General features: G+C 42.6%; 2 protein-coding genes and 1 long non-coding RNA gene across 6 annotated transcripts in view; 2 read left to right on the top strand and 1 right to left on the bottom strand.

Moving 5' to 3' along the window:
* The window catches only part of TRPM5 (transient receptor potential cation channel subfamily M member 5), a 40,338-nt gene extending 32,066 nt beyond the window's left edge, over nt 1-8,272 (top strand). The window contains exons 19-24 of one of the 2 annotated variants that reach the window (XM_074585719.1): nt 1,265-1,433; nt 2,091-2,269; nt 3,596-3,728; nt 5,809-5,881; nt 6,841-6,931; nt 8,172-8,272. In XM_074585719.1, the coding sequence (XP_074441820.1) occupies nt 1,265-1,433; nt 2,091-2,269; nt 3,596-3,728; nt 5,809-5,881; nt 6,841-6,931; nt 8,172-8,272 (746 nt within the window). Of the gene's footprint in view, nt 1-1,264; nt 1,434-2,090; nt 2,270-3,595; nt 3,729-5,808; nt 5,882-6,840; nt 7,120-8,171 lie in introns of those variants that run through there. The other variant, XM_074585718.1, reaches the window with a different exon arrangement.
* A 2,393-nt stretch (nt 8,273-10,665) lies between these two features.
* TSSC4 (tumor suppressing subtransferable candidate 4) lies at nt 10,666-15,458 on the bottom strand. 2 transcript variants are annotated; one of them, XM_074585722.1, is made up of 4 exons: nt 15,330-15,458; nt 14,728-14,850; nt 13,806-13,878; nt 10,666-12,761 (listed from the first exon to the last, which is right to left on the bottom strand). In XM_074585722.1, exon 4 carries the CDS (start codon nt 12,671-12,673, stop codon nt 11,633-11,635), a length of 1,041 nt encoding a protein of 346 aa, XP_074441823.1. In that variant the 5' UTR covers nt 12,674-12,761; nt 13,806-13,878; nt 14,728-14,850; nt 15,330-15,458; the 3' UTR covers nt 10,666-11,632. The 2 variants fall into 2 exon arrangements, with proteins under 2 accessions (XP_074441823.1, XP_074441822.1); XM_074585721.1 differs by lacking the exon at nt 13,806-13,878.
* Nucleotides 15,459-15,610: 152 nt separating this feature from the next.
* Nucleotides 15,611-17,847, top strand: LOC141741614 (uncharacterized). Of its 2 annotated transcripts, none has more exons than XR_012586433.1 (3): nt 15,611-15,816; nt 16,487-16,578; nt 17,398-17,847. It is a non-coding gene; the product is annotated as an uncharacterized LOC141741614 (long non-coding RNA). The 2 variants fall into 2 exon arrangements; XR_012586434.1 differs by having other exon boundaries at nt 16,453-16,578.
* Nucleotides 17,848-19,954: the final 2,107 nt, after the last annotated feature.

The following is a 19,954-nucleotide window of genomic DNA, read 5'->3' as shown; positions in this document are numbered from 1 at the left end:
TAGTAAAGGCTAAAGCTGACACCTAAGAGTTGCAGAGGATCCTCATGAGTGCTAAATCATCAAATGAAATTCAGTGTGGATAAATATAAGGTAATGCACTTTGGTGAAAGCAGTCCCAGCTGTGGTGGGCTTTGATGTAACTGCATGCTCCAAGGAATATGATTGTGGGGTTATCCATGGCAGTGGGGGAAAGAATTATTAGTGAAAAAATGGAGAACAAAAAAGTAAATATCACTGTGCTACTCTAAATTTGTGGATTTAATTCATAGCTGGAGACAGGATACAGGGCTAGACCTGTAGTCTGATGCAGTAGAACCATTCTTACTAACCTCAACTGGAAGCTCAGGTGTACAAAGTAGTTTAAATTTAGAATGAGGAACACCATTCACAGCTTTTACTGAGTTTTCTCCTCTAACATGCACACCAGCATGAGGACTGCGAAGACACAAGCATGTGGGGAAACACAGTTGCTAAATACTCAAAGGTGATTTGAGTTTGGGAGCCCAAAAGTGGTCTAAAAAGGATACAGCCTTTTCAATACAATCCCCCTTTGCTGAACATTACTAAAAAGCCAGCTGTGGCAGTCATCTTGCTCCTGAATGAACAGCCAAGTTCTGGAGATCTGCACTGTCCTAGGGTTACAAACCTCTTGCACATTAAAGCAACGTCTCTTCACGTACATGACACGATCATATTTTCATGAAATTAAAGACATTGGATATTAGTTCACATAAACGATCTTTCAACTGCAAGAATTAGCTCACTAGCTCAAGCAGTCAAAGACCTGTCGTTTTAGGGGTAAGAGAGTCTCATATTTATGGTCCTGCTAGCAGTCAACAAGGGTAGTACAAAAATACTACCACAATATTGTGTTTAAGCTTTTAATGGTTGTAGAATATTCAGAACAAAGTTATGTTGCTGCTTATATGCAGCCGAGATTTGATCTCATTTTAGTAATCAATGTCATTATTGTCCTTGATTTGTATGTTAACAGTAAGGGTACAAAATATATGCTTCCACCCATATCACTAGTTGTTAAAAGAAGACATGTTTAGAGGTATTAATTCAGTTTTTATTTGCATTTCAATAGCTATGAAATGCATTACTTCAAACCTCAGGAACAGTTTGTAATTTTTGCCATTCTTTGTTGAAAGTCAGAGATTTTGCTCATCAAGATGCAAAGCTTTTGTTTCCACTCTAAGAAATATATGTGAAAGTAGGATTTGTCAAAACTGTTCTTTTATTTCTCTGTCTTTCTTTGCAGCATCTCGGATGTATCCCAGGAACTGTACAGTTAATCCACTGCAGATTCTGCAGGAGAACTCGCCATCATGTCCTAATAGCTATGCCAACTGGGTCGTCATACTTCTGTTGGTCATCTTCCTGCTAGTCACAAATGTTCTCCTTATGAATCTCCTGATTGCTATGTTCAGGTAAGAGCGATTTCAGTAAGTATCAAGACAGAGGCTGCAAAGGTTTAACTGAATTTCCTACATTGCTGTTGGCTATTCATTTTGGAATACACCAGTAATTTTCCTAATGAATATTATTTGGGGGTTGATAGATAGAATTCTGTGATCATATAGATCTTAAGTTCTCATCATCCTTACTCTAGTCACATTAAAGACAAGAAGAAAAGAAGCCTCTTTTACTGCTGAAAATTCCATTAAACATGCACAGAAGGGTCTGGGTCCCTGGCTGTGCTGCAGCACAAGTCTGCAGGTGCAAAGCAGCCATAAATTTGGCAGACTTAACAGTGGATAATCTGCACATAGGGGAAATGCTTAATGTCAACACAGCTAATAATGATTCATTTGGTTGAAGAACTGACGTGGCATGTTTGCTGATCTTGCCTCAGTGAAGTGGAATTACCTTTCTTTTAAAAAAACCTCTAATGTATTTTTTAACATTTGAAGACTGCAACTGCAATTATTTTAATGTCTAAGAATTTGCACAAACTTTAAATTATCCCTACTTGCTGAGCTTGCTGTTCCCTTTCTAAAGTAAATGAGGTACTCAATTTTGTAATAATAAGCTTTAGCTTGTTGTGGTAAAAACAGTTATAAAACATTTTTTTTCTCCAATTACAGCTACACTTTTCAAGTTGTTCAGGGCAATGCAGACATCTTTTGGAAAATTCAGCGCTACAACCTGATTGTTGAATATCACGGCCGGCCTGCCTTAGCACCACCATTTATCATTATTAACCACATAACTCTGGTTCTCAGAAGAATCTTCAACAAAACGCAACATAAAAAAGAACATCTGGGTGAGTTGTTAACAAACATCTACCAACTGGAGACCCCGACATTCTCCTAGGCATGCTGCATAGGCAAAACAGAAGAGCAAGTAAGAGTTTCTTAAGCCAAGAGTCACAATTTATTTTTAGCAGAGAGCGCCAGGAGACTACAAATGAAAAATTAAGGCTTATAATGTATCCTCTACTATAAACAGTTTCCCACAATGCATTTCTTTATGCACCATAGTTATTACAATAAAGTTGTCAATATAAAACTGGTTAAAGGGATTTGATTTCTGAAGAGATAACAATGGATAGGTTTAACAAATAGTTACTTCACTTTCTCCTGAATTTTAGTAATTTTTAAGTACAGACAACTCTAAAAACATATACCAAGTCTAAAAATCTACTAGGATCTGTGGAATTTCCCAATACACAGACAGAGAGAAAGAGCAAGCACTCTTCGAGAAATGGCGGTCCCTTAAAAGTTATAACTAAAAAGGCAGATGAAGTTCAGCTAATTACACATGGCATTTGGGGGCTTTTTATAGTGATGGCAAACTTGGCCCGTCTCATTTAATAGTGTCTGATAATAAGCCTATTTGCTTCTCATGCGCAAGTGGATAATGGGCTTTGGAGTGGAACTGATGTCAAACTGGACAAATTCAGAGCCCTTTGACTAAGGTCCCTTTCGGATACACTCCTTCTGGCTGCCAAAGCACACTACGGAAGATTCTTCAAAAGCAAATAAAATAAAAATATTATTTTTTTCCCTAAGAAAGCAAGTGCCTGACTGCTCAGGTTATAGATTCAGTACTGTCTGGAGCATGCAGCAAGCGTGCTGCCCTTTTACCAATCTTCAGGAAGATACAAAACTAGTATCCTGTATTCAAAATATGTCTGTGAAATTGAGGTCTGTTGTTGGCTGGGACGCTTGGCAACAACAGGCTTTATACTTCAAGGTGTTCTAATAAAGAAGCTTAGATGATAAAGTGCATCTGAACATAAAGCTGTGCTCATTAAATACTTTGGGGCTAAAATGTGTCAGAAGTCCAGTAAGGTTGTAAATAAGCTTAAATGGAAACATAGAAATTGGTCCATGCTGTTCTTTAGAAAATTCAGGAGTCATATCCAACTGCAAAATGGTCTATTGCTTTCCATCACAAGAAAAAAAAAAACAACAAACAAACGAGAAAATACTTATTTTATACTGCATTGTCATAATGTGACACTCCTGCAATGGCAAAGGGCCTGCAATGGCAAGACTTCATTTCCCTTTAGCATAGCAGCTTTCTATTACTAGTATAAGAGAAAGGGGAGTAAAATATAATTCTTAATTATTTTTCTTTCCTACAGAAAAAGATCTTCCCATTGGCCTAGATCAAAAAATCATAACATGGGAGCTGGTGCAAAAAGAGAATTATCTTGTAAACCTTGAACAAGAGAGGAAAGAAAGCAATGAAGAAAGGCTGAAGGCCACATCTAATAAGTATGTTATTCTGTCCCACAATAAATGTACCTTGCAAGTCTTCAGCTTTGAATGAGATAAACAGTCAGGTGCTTGTAAAGCTTATATGAAGAATCCAACTAGAATGCAGTTAGGAAATACTCAGTCCATGAAAAAACGTGAGAAGCCAGCATCACTACTATCATAGAAGAGTTTTTGGCACTCTTGAAGTATGTCCTATTACAGACCTGTAAGCTCCAGCCAAATCTGCAGTCAAGCTCAATGAAAATCATATTCGTGAAGAAATGGTGGAAGAATAGTTCCTTTGCTATGCTGCGGTGCATGTACTTCCATCCCCTTTTGAATTATATTTTTCAATGGCTTAGACCTTTGAATTACCCACAGCCCACAGATGCAGAAGAACAACTATTTATGACTTTATGGCACGAGACTACAATTTTCCAGAAGAAATTAATGATATTGGCTCTGAAATTGTATTTAATTAACTGAGTCTCCATTTAAATACTTCTCTGAAATATCTCCTCACTAGGAATATCACTGAAATTGGTTTAGTATTCTAAAGAAAGGAAGTGCTAAATTATTATTCAGAGGTTTACCATGAATGAGTAAATGTTTACTTTGTGTCTTTAAGTGAGACACAAAGTAGTTATGTGCAAGGGAAACAGAAACATCTAATGCAATACTGAAAGCCAGACAGCAAAGCCTTCCTGAAGAAGCTTCTGACACCTGTTTCAGCTGTTTCCTCTTATGATAAAACTGACTTCAAATAGAGGCACGATGGGGGTGAAAGTTATCATCATAAGAAAGTTCATGAAATGTTGTTGTGCTGTCTGTTTCCTTTTTGTGCTGTCTTTCGAAATAAACCTCCATCTAATTCATAGAATAGCTGGAGTCCAGAACGGCGTACTTGTGTACATCCTTGGAAAATAACTCTTCTCCCTGTAATCTACATAGACTCTTAATTCATAATAATTTAGAATTATTATGCTGGTTTAAACTTTATTCTCATAAGCAGATCACTGACAAACCCTAGGAATGAGAGCTCAATTGTTGAGATCAAGCAAAAAATACATGTGTAATTGCTGGCAAACAAAGGACACAATTATATTTTTATATCTTTAAAGTTAGAAAGCTTTACAGATGGTACCTTGTACATGAAGTTACTGCTTGGAGGGGAAAAGTAAGAATCAGTCTGGCTTCACAGGATTTCAGGTGTAGCAGAGCCAGAAAGAGACTGGAAAACGTTCAGATGAACACCACTAGACCCGTGGCTTTTTATCTTTGCTCTTAGGTGGTACCAGTGTGTACTTGAAAGCTTATGATACCCTCAGAAAGTGATTCTTTGAACTTTACGTTGAACCAATCCCCAAATGCATCAGACCCATCCAGCAGTAGCTTTTTCACATAGACCTGGATGGAACGTAACCTGCTAGAGGGAAACTTTGAAACAGTAATTAGGACAACACAGTGATGGGGCTATCAGATGCTAAGATTAAGGAACTGATGGGAGAAGAGGCGAGGAATACAGAAAGCATGTGGACAATACAACAATTTGGAGGCACTACATGGAATTTCCCTACATAGTCCCTTTGGACTGGATGGAAAAAGGGATTTGAATGTCCAGCCAGTTTCCAAAAATGAAACCTCATATAAATTTTAAGTGGCTCATCTCCCCCATGATGATGGAAAATATTGTGGCCTCAGCTCTCACACCAGGATCTGTTTACATTTGGTACAGGGGGGACATAAGTGGCTGGAGAGACAGATCTGGACCTAAGGCTCCTTCCTGCTGTCCTTCATTTCCACAGCAGCTGGGTCTAAGCGGCCCCGGCCAGAAGCTGAACAGCTGCTGTGATCTGTGTGACTTTATGAGTCCCTGGGCACCTGGTACATGAGAAAGTTCCAGAAATGCCGCTCTGTTCAATAAATGCTTGCAGGAACACCTCAAAAGGACAAACCTTTTAGGGGGGTCTGGGATTTCTCGGCAGCACAGAATTGCTGGCCAGGGGTCATGGCTTTAGTAAGTTACGTGGGTTTTGTGTTTGAGGATTTATTCTGAGGCTTTCCTTTTTTCCTTAGTGTGTCTGCTTTGTTTCCACAGGGTGGATAATTTGTCTAAATATTTTAGTGGATTGAAAGAACAAGAAAAGCGGTTTAAAGTTATGGAAGCCCAGGTAAGTAATATTTTTATAGGCATTTTTATCAGTTTTAGGATTTCACCATGTTTCTTTCGTTTAATAGGGATAAAGGAAGGAGAAATTTATCCGTATTTTGATTTCATTTTCCTTATTGTTTTCTCTCTGGTGATATACATATGTAAAGAAACATTTCTGACCTCCAGGAGAAAGGGGAATACAGCATTTATCCCTCTCTTTGCTAGTCTACTTGAGAAGTGTTTATTTCCTTCAGTAAGGATGCTTGGGAAGGAAACACCTCATCTCCCCCCCTCCATTGTTTTCCTTTGCCCAACCTTTTCTTTCTTTAAAATGGACAACTTTAAAAATACCCGTATTCTGTCTGATCTGACCTAGACCAGTTTTTCTATTTTCTTAGATACCAACGTCTCAAAGGGAAGTGTCTAACATACAAATGTGAAACTTACATAATAGAAGGAAACCCTATCTTGTGCTTTTGATGACAAACCCTTGCGATATAAACAAACATGTTTTAAACAATCTGAAAATGTGCAGCATTACCATGTGCTACACAGCACAACTGTTACTGTTTTCTTTGTCTCTAGAACTCTCCGGTGTCATTTTGGCCTCGTGGAAAATTCCTTATCTTAATACTCCCATTGCAGTTTCCCTCCCCTTTCTTATCCATTTTATGGCTTCCTGAAAAGTCATGAAAAAAATGAACAATGTTGACACCAAATACAGGTCCAACAGGAACACACAAGAAACGCTTTACTAAGTTTGTGCCAGCTTGAGATAATGTAATAGACTCACAAAAAAAGGGAGGGTATTTAATACAAATCTTACTCCAAGACAGTTCAACTATTTAATTAAAAAAAAAAAAGTGGTATCTCTGATGCTGCTTCAGTTTGCTGCCTAGACTATCTTTCCTGCAAATTTAAGAATGGATAAAGTACTACAAAAATTAGCTTATGTAGAAATCTCTACCTATTTTGTAGATTTGCTACTGTACAGCTGTTATCTCCTCAATGGCAGAGCTTTTAACCAAAACCAACCTCTTGTGCAACCAACCAGCTCCAAGCTATACATGTAAGTATTGAAAACAATCATGGAAAAGCTAATTAATATAGCTGAACAATTTAGTTTAAAAAAAATGCAAGGAAAAAAAAAAGATTGGAAAAGAACCATACAAGGAGGTACAAAGGAGTATACCTAGAGGTAATAGGAATTTAAACAAGGAACAGAATATTCATACTTTAGAATGAAAAAAATTACCTTTTGCAAGGTGTATTTCATAGAATCATAGAATCGTCTAGGTTGGAAGGGACATTTCAGATCATCTAGTCCAACCATCAACCTAACTCTGCCAAAACCCATCACTAAACCATGTCTCTAAGCTCTATGTCTACCCATCTTTTAAATACCTCCAGGTATTCTAAAAGCTCTGGGGAAAAGACATCGCTTAGTGTGAGTTAGAATGGTCTCACACAACTTTAACCATGTAAATAAGTACCTATTTGCCACAGGGTTTCTTGAAAGGGTTGTGTCTTGAGGGCTTCTTGAGTCAATGAGATAGTACTACCAAAGTATTACCAAAACATTTCATATGGGTAACAATAGTCTTAAAAAAAAAATAAATATCGAGCAAACCTCCTGCTTCGTTTTAATCAACGCAGATCATTTGCCTTCAGAGCTACAACTATTTCTGTCAGTTAAGGATCTTGTCCTGTGTCCCAGGGCTCCACTGTTTGGAGCTTAAAACACTGGAGACAGAAACAGACTATTTCTCAGGCACCACAGGACATCCAATGCAATAAAGATTTTGGATCTTCTCCGTAATGATCTGTTTCAATATCTACCTATTACTATCTATTACACAAAAAGCTCTCCAAAAACCTTAAACTGAACATGTATATACTAAATGGGAAAAAGAAGTAGCTGGAAACTCAGCAAAGTTATGTCATGACAAGACCTCAGATCACTCAGACTTGTCCTAACCTCAAACTTGACTTAATTCTGTTAGAAGCTTATAAAACACCTATGTAAATTGCTTCATTATCAATATTCCAGTAAGTAAAACCATCCTGTAGGATGTTCCCCAGGCAATTTTAACACTGTAACTGCATAAAAATCAGAAACTTAAATAGCTGAGAAATAAAGAAGAAACCTATTTTTATCATTTACTGAGCAAATGCAAAGTAATACAATCTACAGTATCTTTTTATTGTGGATTATTTTAAACATTTTAAAGTTTTTTTAAGCAATTACTATTATGTGCCCCTTGTCCTAAGGCTTTTAAACGAGCACATGGCTTTTACAATCCTATTAGGTGTGACGAATGCCAATACAGAAGTGCCTTTGCCAGAAAGAAGTGAAAGAGAAGAGCGCACAAATCAGTCCGAGACTGACATCACATACATCGATAACTGAATTTTACTCTTATTTCTTCAAATTAAACTTTTTGTCCTACTGACCTACTGTAGAAGTAAAATCCTAATTACATGAAGGCCTCAGGCCCAGCTCTCAAAACTTTATGCCAACCACTGTCAATGTTTGACACTACTCAGGATTTCTTATTTTTCCCCCTTCAATTTCTTGGGCTTTCTTCCCTCCTGCTCCTGCATTGCTTGGTCCATTCTCCAAAACTCCATTCCACAAATCGCATTAAAAACTTTCTCCTCCAGGATGACTCCACCACCTTATTTTCTAAATACGATCTGCCTTCTGTTCTTCAAATAGCATCCCCTCAATCCAACGTCATCATTGCTAATTTACACATTTCTCTGTTAGAGGGAGTCTCCCTTTTGAAGGGTGATCGTTTACGCACTAAAAATCAAGACGCTTCCTTGGCCAAGAAAGCAAGCTCGCATTTCTGAGTTGCTGAGAAAGGAAATCAAGCAATAGTTTCCACAGGAAAGGGCCTGGGATACTGAACTATTACAGTCCTGAAGTTCTTAAAACCCTCAAACGATTGCACTCACCGTCTTCTCTTCCCACGCTGGCTTCTGTGAGGTATTCCTTTGCCAGTGTTCCTTATTGAGGGCTCCTCACTCATCCCCAGAAAGGGGAATCTCATCGCACAGTCCTCGAACGCGCAGTGGCTTGTAGTCGCTTTCCAAACACGAAGCAGGTGGCCCTCCCGCAGCCAGACCCCCAGCCTCTGCTGCTTGTGTTTTCGCTTTGATGCCAAATTGTAGCTGCTGTCAGCTTGCTGCTATTAAAGGAGACTTTGCCTTTACGTATCACACCACACGGAACACTGCCTCTACACCTGAGTGGATTTCTGATTTAATTTCACTCTTGTCTCTCAAAGGTCAGGGAGAAAAAAAAATTACTCAGAATTTTAAAGCAAGAATCTGTAGCAAAAATTTTCCTGCAAATTAGGAATTTCTGTGACTTTTTTCATTACTTAAACCGGCACGTACGTTTTTAGCATACAAAAGTTAGTTGGCTTTATTAGAATTTTATATGAAAAGATACACCAATAAAACAAATATTACTACCATCCTTTAAAGGGAAATTTCTTTGGAATAATATAAACAGCATCAGAAGGGGGAAGTATTGGGTTGTGGTCTTTCTTAGATAAACTTCAAGTGAACTTAATTTCCTCATGCACGTAACACTGCTTCTATGCAACATAAACATAGGTTGTGCAAAAGCCTTCTCTGTTACCAGAGGCAGAAAAAAAATATTTCAGAGCTGATAAAAACACCTTTCTGACATGAGTCATTTATTAATAGCTATTAAACTTGTTATGATTTCTTCATAAAATAGGCATCGGTCCAGTTTATTCAGCTGTGCCCCAGACCTCAGCAACCTAATTAACAGTGATGGAATTTTGGTACTGTCCTACCTGTTTTTCACCCTAGGCAAGCAGAAGGTATAAAACCACTAAGTTTGTACTAAGCTACACTTTTTGTTAGGAAATAATGCATATCTTACAGCCAGCATGCCCTGCTCTGGCAGCAGCTTCCATTCTGAAATGGCTTCAATTTTAATTGTGTTCAGCACATTAATTATCCACTGGAAACCAAAATCTATCTATCATCTGGAAATGTTGTCATGTCCCACACACATGCACTGGAACTCCAGATTTATTTAGCAATGACCCATTAATTAATGCACATCAAACTGTATGCTTGTGAGAAAATACATTCTGCTTTTAAAATTAAAAGTTGAATTTCAAAAGATGGAGCAGTATTACTCATTTTACATTGTTTTCTGTTTCTGCTGCCAAACGATGCATCGGTTCAAACACAAAGACCCAAATGATTTGGGCTTACCACTTAATTATTGATAGAGTGCTGATACCCCCACAGAGGAAGTAACCACCTCAAATATCCTTCAGAGTCAGAGCAAAGAGTCTACCAAGAAAGATCACAAATTCTAAAGAAGAAATCTTTCACTACACAGTTATAAATACTAACATTGGGGTTGGCTAATTTAGAATACTGGCAAAAAAATGTCAGTCCAAACTGACCTGAACTAACTTGAGTTTCAAATCATATAACCTTTCAAAGAATTTAATCTTTCAACCTTATTCATGAAATTTATTGACATTCTGTGTGAAAGACTACTATAGTTTACATTCATTACAATATGATTCATTGTATGAGGTGATTATATATTGTAAAATGGTTGAAAATGTTAAAAATGTGAATTTTAGAATCTAAGATATAAGACTTGAGGGAGAAGTTACAAGAGGGTAAGCTTAGAATAACACTCTAGAAGATTTTTGAGACAATTCTCAAATCAAATAAACTGATTATTTGTTAGAACTCCTGTAGCTTCATTAATCAGCATGGTTCAAAGAGATGAAGAAATCAAGCTACAACTAAAAGTTTATTGAATACCAAAGAACAAAAAAATATCCAGTTCTGGTATAAATCCCTCATTCCCCAAATCCATACACGGAATCAATGTGGAAGCAGTGCCACCTGGAAAGGACATAAGGACATACGAATGTGCAGGGCAAGAATCATCACATCATATCATACCAGTAAGAGGGAAAGCTGCTGCCCAACTTAACAACTGAAGTTGCTACAAATCCTGGTCTACACTCAACATGGTGAGACTTTGCTGAAGCCATCCCCAGCATGTCTTCACCAGGATACATCCACCTGCATTCCTCCGCGGGAAACACTGTGTTTAAAATCTTTATCATGTAACACTAAATAAGGTAAATATTGAGCCAAACCTAATATTTAGGCTCTCCAAACTCATGATTGGGCACCATTGTGCTTTCACTCTCAATGGCAATGAGAGAAGGATGTATTACAAAAAAAAAAAAAAAAAAAAAGTTTTCCTCGCTGGGACAGGGTCAGGATAAATCACATCTAGTGGAAGACTAGGTTTTATTTTCATTGTTTAAAAATCTCTATGGTGAGCTCATCATCTTTGTTCCAGGATTTGGGAACAGCTCTAAATTTGGGGGTTAGTAGGAAGCCTTGCAGCCTTTTAGCTAACACGTCTTTTTCTTTGGCACCCAGAGCTACTCCGTCTCCAGAGCAAGCCCCAGGGAGCTGCTCAAGCAAACAAAGCACACTTTATTCTCTCCTGCTAGGGTGCAACTATCCTGGCCCCGAGGCTTCTCACAGACCAAAAGTCTGGAGTGTATTTTAGGTAGCTTGATTTCTAACAATATAAAATGTTCTTGCTGGCTACAATGCAAACCGTTAGACAAAAAGCTATCACATGGTTTCCAGACCAGAAAAAAAAGTCAGAGAAAAAAAACCCAAACATATCCAAAGACAATACAAGTCCTTGGATGTCGCCACTGTGCTCCACTCTTCAGGACTCTTCCCCATCCCCTTCATCGTCTACTTTAGGTCGGAAATTTTTCCTATTCTTCTTCTTACTGTAATGGAATCCAACTGTTTCAACCGATGTCTCTTCGCCTGCATCACTAAACTTTGCACTAAGCTTGACTTCTGTATTCTGGTCCCCTGCCATCATGCACTCCTCCTCCTCTGTTGCCTTTCCACTTCCACTACCTAAGTGCCCCAGCTCTACCTTATCCTCCTCCCTCAAGTCATCAGTCTTCTGAAGAGATTTTCCTTTCAGATCTGTTTTCATGTGTTTCTTACCATCCTCCCCTGCTGATGTTTTCTTTTCCAGTCCATCAACACCCCTTTTTACTGGTTTGGTGAAGACAATCCTCCCAGCTCCGCAGCTGGAAGGGTCCTGGTTGAAGTATGGGGTGTAGCACTCTTGGGTAGCTGAGCTCTGTTCCTCCCCTCTTTTCTTCAAACCCTCTAGAAATTCCATGGCCACTGCCCTGTTAGTCTTGTCAGTAGACTCTGAAACTCCGTCTAGGCTGTATTTGGTCCAGCGCTCTGGGTGTGCCACATAGTCAGGCACTGCAGGAGAGGTTTTGGGAGCCTGTACTGCTTTGGCTTGCTTTCCCAGGCTTTCTGGAATCATGTTACTTGAAACTGTGGCTGGAGGCAATGGACGCTTAAACCTCCCGTCAACAACGTTATCTTCAGGCATTGAGGGCACAGACAACTTGGCCGCCTCTTCCAGGCAATCAAAAATGCTCTGGCTACGGAGAGAGAACGTAGAACTCATGCCCTTCAGATGGAACGGCTGGACAGGAGATTTGTGACTGCTGTTTGAAGAGTTGGGGGTCTCCTCTGATCTGTAATCCCCATCATCTACAGATGGCTCCTCAGGAGATATTGCATCAACTTCCGCTTCATCCGCTAACCCCAAATCATCGGAATCAGAATCACTGAGTGACACCGTGTCTGAGGGCAAAACTCCTTCATAGTCTGTGGCACCACCAGCCACTATGCCCAGAAAGGGTTCACCTCTATCCTCATCTCCCATCTTCGAGCTATCACTCCGCTGAGATCTTTGACGTAGGCCCAGGAACAGCTGCAAATATGGTTTTCCAAATGCCCAGCGAGTTTAGTGCCTAGAATACAAAGGAGCATAAAAATACAACTGTGCAATGACAATCAAGTATGAGACTATCATTCTGTGCTGTGCAAAATAATTACTACTGCAATAGCACAGGCAGCTGTATTCAGGGATTCCCAAGTGATTTTGCTTGATGAATGCACATTAAAATTAAAGACTTACACAAGACTCAATACAAGAATACGAAGTAATTAAAAATAGCATTGCACACCAAATTTCATTAAAGGTTACAGCAGGTCCAATTACTAAAAGATGAGTATAAATTTTTTGAGCAACTCTAAATACCCCATAACTGTCTCACACATCTTCCAAGAGAAAGCAATCACCTCTCCAAATTACACCCTGCACCTATCATACTGTATAAATCCAGAAAACCGCATCCTAATCTCTCACGCTTTCTTTTGGCCATTATGATCCTTTACTGCATTAGCTACTTTACCTCCTGTTCCAATAACCATCACATTCTGCCTGTTACAAAGGACACTATCACTGACAGAGGTCAGTGGCAGAGAACCCCCAAAACTATCAGGGCTGCAGTTTAGGATTGCTTTAACGTAACATAAAGTGCAAGCTCCACTCCTTTCTTGGCCTGAAGCACTCACATCATTACTAGATTCCTGGAATCACAAAACAAACCAGGTCAAGAAATCAATCCCACTGGATTAAGAAAACTAATTGTAGACGCCATGCTTGTGCATGGAAACAAGAGGAGAGTGCAACCAAGGGTCTGCAAGAGCTGGCCCTTCAGTCAGTAAAAGACATTGTGATCTGAAGCCTGACTTCCAGCACGGCTGGAATACCTGATTCACTCTGCCACCTGCTTGAAGGGAACCTTACAGAACTGAGGCGATTGATGAACGTGCTACTGCTTGCCATGAATCAGAAACAGAGTTCGAAAACACGTGCCTCAGTTCAGCTCGCAAAAACGTGAATTACAGAAACAGTTCTAATATATTATTAGAATAAGCTCAACTACCTAATTATAGGTTCTTTCTGAAACGATGCAGTAAACAGACATGGAAAGTCTGTAGTCACTCACTTTCTCTTGAGACTGAGTCAGCTTCCCCTCCTGAGGGTCAGTTAAAGCCACCAAAGATCTCAGCACTTCCACCCTAGAAAACAAACATTTCCATCAAGATACTGGAAATGTAGTTTTGAAATGAGTTTTAAAAATAATTCCTTCCCTCTGAATCATCCAAAGCTGCAGATCGGAGTTCTAAATCTGACACAAACTCATGCTAGTATAAAAGTCTGCAGATATTCCTGGATTTTTGGCAAAAGAACAACACACAGCCTAATAAGGCAGGCACCAGTATATTTACTCAGTCTCCACATTCACATTGCCAATCTTATTCTGTAGAACAGAAGAGAGGTTTTAGGAAAATAAAAATGTAACTTGCATGCACAGTAAACCATTACTAAATGAACAGTATTCAATGCACCTAAGAAAATGTAAAAATGATAGTTATGCATTGCAAGTACTAACTGCTGCAAAAAAAGACTGTTTTAAAAGAAAGGTAGTAATCAGAGTTAGGGCCAGATTTTTAAGAGGCATTAAAACATAAGAGAAACTTCTGAAGAATTCAGCAGACTGAGTGCTGCGTTCCATCTAAAGTCTGACTGTCTTTGACAAAAGGGATCTGATGGCTGCTTTTGAAAACATTTCCCTCAGTGTAATCTTAATTAATGGGGAATAACATCTGAAAATCATACATCCTTCTGCTTAGTTTTATAGCACATTAAAGTAATAACTACAACCGAAAAGAGACACTGAAGCGCATAACTGACTACTAAAACAACCATTTTCAGATGGCTGTATAAGTGTTCATCACAGGCTGTGAATTGGGGTATCCCTTGTCTGAGGGCAGTTACACAGAAAAGAAAAAGATTTGCTCCTCGGGAGATGTTTTCGCCTTTGTAGCCAAACATACTGCCCCTTACAGCACTCCAGACAGACTCACAGGTTTGTTATGGTGACGTGATCACAGTGCAACTCGGATAGGATGGCGTCCCTCTGGAAGGGAAGGTCCTCATTGGACTCTTCCATCCTGGTCTTACTCAGGCTCCGTGCGTCCTCCTGCAGCCTGTGAGGAAAACAGAGACCCCAGTCACGCCAAACCACGGCCGAGACTCGGCTCCGGTCGCAGAGCCAGCACTGCAGCCGAGCCTGCCGGCAACCCCCTGCCAACCCTACTGCAGGACGGTGCCCACAGAGCCTGCGAGGCCCGGGCCTTGGCTCACATCTCCAGTAGCCACCCCACCCTGCGGAGGGGGCAACGACAGAGCCCAGGGCCTTGCCCAACATGACGGGTGCAGGCCCCTACCGTCCTGCCCGCCCGCCCAGGGCCCGGCTTCCTTCCCCGGATACAAACACCCTACCGGCCTCGGAGGCCTCTGCGCCCCCGGGGGCTGCCGCCCTGCTCCAGCCTCAACACTCTTCTCACGACACCGGGGCGCCCGGAGCCCCCCCTCCCGCCGCCCGCCGCCCCCCGCTCCCGCTCAGCGCCTCGCCCCGTCCGGACAGACAGCGGAAAGAGTTGGGGAAAGCACCCCTCTCCCGTACCCCGACACGGCACAGGCCCAACGCCTCCCCACAGCGGCCGACCGCCTTTCCCGCCTCTCCCCACCGCCGACGGCCGCGGCGACGGCCCCGGCGCGGGGGGCGCTGGGACACCGAGTCCCTACCGGCCGCCACGGGGCCGCAGGACGCGGCGGCGAGACTACAGCTCCCGGCAGGCAAAGCGGCGCGGAGGGGGCGGGAGGCGGGCAGGAGCCAGCCCTCCCCGCACCGCCTCTCCCCTTTGCGTCCTGGGAGTTGTAGTTCACCCGCCTTTCCCTCGGCGGGGGACATTTTGAGAGCCGTGGAGAGGTGGAAATATTACGGGGCTGCCGCGAAAGGCGGCCGGACTACAGCTCCCGGCGTGCACCGGGCCGGGCGCCATTTTGCAGTCCGTGAGGGGCTGGGGCGGCGGTGGCTGAGGGAGGATGGCCGCCCCCCGGCCTGCCCGGCGCTGCCCTACAGAGCCTGGGAAAGCACATGTTATGCGGAGGTTTGTTTTTTTCTCATCAGAAAAGCAGGGTTTGGCCACAATGAAAACTCAAGCGGAAGTGTCTGGGGTTTTGTTTTGTTCCTTTTTTTTTTTTTTTTTTAAATTTGTACGTATTTATTTTCTCTCCAGAAAACCCTAAGTCAGTTGGGGCATAAAACCACGACCCATCAAAAAAAAAAATAATTTCCATTTTCTGTCCCAGAAGAACATTCTTTGTGCGTCGAGAAATGGAATTCTGTCTGAAAATGTTTTATTAGTGTTGGCCAAAGATGCCTGATTTTTTTGTGCCCCTGCTTTCAGCAAAAAGTTTTAAATTTTTGGTGGAAATATATTTCCCGAGTGGCTTCAATATTTAGATTGTTTACCCTACAGTAAGGGAAAAAAAGAAAGGCAAGGCCCAGCAGCTTGTGGGGCTCGTCTCCACCCACTGCCTTGCGCGGCCCTGGGCCTTCATCCTTAAATTAAATTAATGCCTGCAAAAGGCGTGAGCTTCTGAAGGTCACACTTATACCTCTTCAGATCACACTACTCTGAGGGATTTACTATAGGCCTTGAGTATAAGCAAAGTTTGTCTATGCCATCGTTTTGCAACAAAAGAAGGAAATTACCTTGTAGCCCCATTTTGTCTAATTTTAGTGGCCCTTTACTTTTCCCCTCTATGGCATCCCAGCCCTGCTGCGACACTGGTGGCTTCGCCGATGGGTGCGCTAGAGGAAAGGCAGCCGAGGAGACTTCATGGATCCCTTCAAGTGGGGCCTCACCGTGAGTCACCCGTAACGTAAACTGCAGCCGCTTCATTTGCATTGTCAAGTTTTCAAATGTATACTTTTGCCTGCTGGAGTGTTGCTAACTAGGGTAATTTATGAGAAAAGGGCTGCGTTTGGAATACATTTGGCAGCGATGACGAGGTTAGCGCAAAATGTCTTCTGTCTGGCTGTAGTTGGGCTGTAGTTGTGCTGTAGTTGTAAAACAACAGCTCTAGAGGTGTTTCCCTTTTTGGTGATCCTGGTTTTTTAAATGTATACACAAATGGTAGTACGGTGACAGGCATTCAGGTTCCCAGATGGAGGGAGGACGAGGGGAAAACGTGAGTCCTCTGGTAGGTGAGCAGGAAGGGATAGGAGAAGGGTAGTAAACAGGCAAAGAGAGCCAAGAGTAAACCACGGGCGAAAGCTACCAGCACTATGTATCACTGTCTAGGCTGCCAGGGACACACCTGGCGTGAGCCTCTGGGTCTACTAAGGAGCCGGCAAGAACGTGTAGAGTAAGCAGTAGCATGCCCTGGCTTTGTAAGGCTGGAGGAAAGCAGGGTACACCATGAACTGGTGCAAGCGATGGTGCTCTTTTGTTTTGAATCCTGGTTTTAATGCTCAATTAGAGGCTCAGAGGGGCAGAAGAGGGCTACACCACCTCCACCATCTCCATCACCTGTGGACATGGGTGCTTTCAGAGATGAGCCCCATTCCTCCATTTCCAGAGACTACAAGTTCTCGTTTTTTGCCTGGATGCCGTGTATGTTGATGACCAAGGTCACCTTCAGAAGCTGACTGTACCCTTTTCCTCCTTCCTGTCTTTTTGCAGAACATTTAGTATCGCACACTGCGGATGAGCTGCTTTTTCTCTGGTGGCTGAGGACAAGACAGTTTGCAGCAGTGGATATGCTGGTGTGTTGGGATTTTCGCTATTGCTTGGCGACAGCTGAAATAAAAATAATGAGTCAGACCCTGAAGATGAACAGATGGTAAAGCGTTTTCCCCTCGCCGGCATGAACTAAGGCGTCTCGAAGAGGGGTGGGGGGCCTGGAAGGCAGATCTGAGCTGCAGCGTGGGACATCATCCAAACGAGCGGGTTGCGTCCGGTGCACGGCCTCCGAGGGGCCAGCTCCTTTACAGAGATGGCCCCACGCGTCTGCAGGGAAGCCAGCGCATTCCCTGCGTGGGGGGGTGGTGTGTGCAAATGTGTACCAGTCTCAGCCCCATTACTGGGTGCCTCACGCTCCTCTCTTGCAAATAAATCTGTCGTTTGGCCCCCATCCGGTGACTGTTTCCACTGCTCACTGGCAGGCTCCTGCTGCTTCTGCGCTCAGAGCCTGGGGTAGACGCCTGGCAGGGGCTACTGGCCCCTCTCCTCGCAGCTATAGGAAAGTGGGAGGTGATTCCCTAGCAGCTGCCCAGATCCTGCAAGCTGGACAGAGTGATCGGATGCATTTTCACCATCTCCTTCGTCCGGAAGGAGTATGGAAGTTAGGCTGGCATGGCCACATGCAGCTGATGCTGGAGCTCCTGAGGGAAGGTAGGGAGGGAAAGGAGTATTTTCCTGCAGGTAAGCGCAGTGGTGACCACCGCGTCCTTCTCTGCTGAGAGAAGGCAGTCACACCAAGCCAGAATTCGTACAGGCTGAAGGAAGTAATTTGAGTTGCCCTCTCCCGTTTGCAGAAAGGAAAGGCTACAAATGGCCGTGAAATCCCCTGTGAAACACCTTGTGGGGTGAGTTTCCAGGATTCAGTGCTTGAGACCACCGAGCTTCACTTACCTGTTTTACTTTGCACTTTTCATTTGGTCCTGGCTCACCTGCAAGCAGGTTTGATTTATTCCAGTGCTGTTTACCCATGTTGGTGCTTTTTCCCCCTAAAGTAGATTAGTTCCTGTGGAGCGGGTTTTAACGGAGGTGGGCTATGAAGGTCTTTATCAACTTGATTCTTCACAGTAACAATGTTATTGCTGGCCTGGCGAGGAGCTGCAGGGAGAACCTGCAAGCCCTTTACTGTTAGAGGCACTGCGTGTGTGGGAGGGAACTGAAGTAATTTCAGAGCAAAATTAATACTCTCTGCAATTATTTGAAATTTTAAAAAGAAACAGAAACAGTTAGGGGTCTCTGTTCATTTCGATTTAGCTATAACATATTTGTACTTAAAAAACCTGTTCTAATTCATGCTTTTTTTTTTCTTTCCTATCATTGGCCCCAGTGTGCCCAATACTAACAGCAGTAGCGAAGGTCTGAAAAAGGTCATTGGAAGCAGCTGAGGGCCTTGAAGTTAACATTAAGAAAAAAAAACCCAAACCCACAAACCCCTAAAACTCCCCAGACCTCTTGTTAGAACATGACCTGTAGGAGCTTCATTAACCAAGACAACTTTGCAGCCAACGCAGGGCTTTGTACCTAAACACCACTAACCCTTGCCGGAGGAAATCTTAGCTGTTTACTGGCCACTGGGAGACAGGGTGTTGTGTGTGTGCCGTCTCGCCTGGCCTAACACCAACACCTCTTCGGTGCTCAGCAAAGCTGTGTTTCAACATGAGGGAGTGCCCAAGTAAAGCAGGGCCAAGAACCCAAGAAACACCTTTTTTTTTTTTTTAATGGAAAAGGTGTGATTAAACTCTAATTAGAAATGTTACTTGCAACCACTGGCCCTTGAGCTAGGTCATGTAAACCCAGTGAGAAATGCTAGGCAGTCCAGACTAGCGTGCCTGGCTGCAAAGTTATGTACCCTCTAATGTATCTGCAAGTGTGAAAGCAATGTGGGTTTCAGTTATGCGGCAGTTTTAGCAGCTGGGAGGCGTTTTCTCTTTTCTCCAGGTCCCTGGGCTCTGAAGTGAAAGCATCAGGCTGCCTAAGCTCAGACAAGCTGCCGGAGGCTGGCTGAAGAGCTCGCACCAGAACGGCGCTTCTATGCCCTCCTGCTTAGGTTATACCCCGTGCAAGGTAATCTGACGCTCCCCAGGCTGAAAATGAAAGGAGCAGTCAGACAAAAATACACAGATTAACACCATGCCTCTAGTTCAGCTGCACAGCATGGTTCGTATGGGATTTGGGGGTTCTAGCCTGTGTCTTTATCACTTAATCAAGAGCTGGTCAGGTAGTTGTTTCCCTCTCCCCTTGGGCACCCACTGATGGCAGATGGTCCCTCACTGGGGGCTGTATTTCCACTCTTGCCTCCACTCTGGTGCAGCCACAGCTTCCCAGCCCTACCGCTGCCCTGCCAGTAAATGAGGTTGTTAAAATAGTCACCTTTTTTTTTCCAGAAGTCTCCTCTGTTGTCGGCAGCTTGCCTTGGAGCGGAAACTCCCTCCTCTCCCCTAACTGGAAGGGCCACGCTGCGGTGCCCAGCAAAGGAAACGTCAGTTCAGAGCAGGAATGT

This window comes from Larus michahellis, chromosome 4 (assembly GCF_964199755.1).
Source record: "Larus michahellis chromosome 4, bLarMic1.1, whole genome shotgun sequence".
Lineage (NCBI taxonomy): Eukaryota > Metazoa > Chordata > Aves > Charadriiformes > Laridae > Larus > Larus michahellis.
This window is presented reverse-complemented; position numbering and strand designations above follow the sequence as displayed.

Bases quoted from the DNA above. Each gene is read 5' to 3' on its own strand.
- TSSC4 (XM_074585722.1), bottom strand. From the start codon at position 12,673: ATGGGAGATGAGGATAGAGGTGAACCCTTTCTGGGCATAGTGGCTGGT.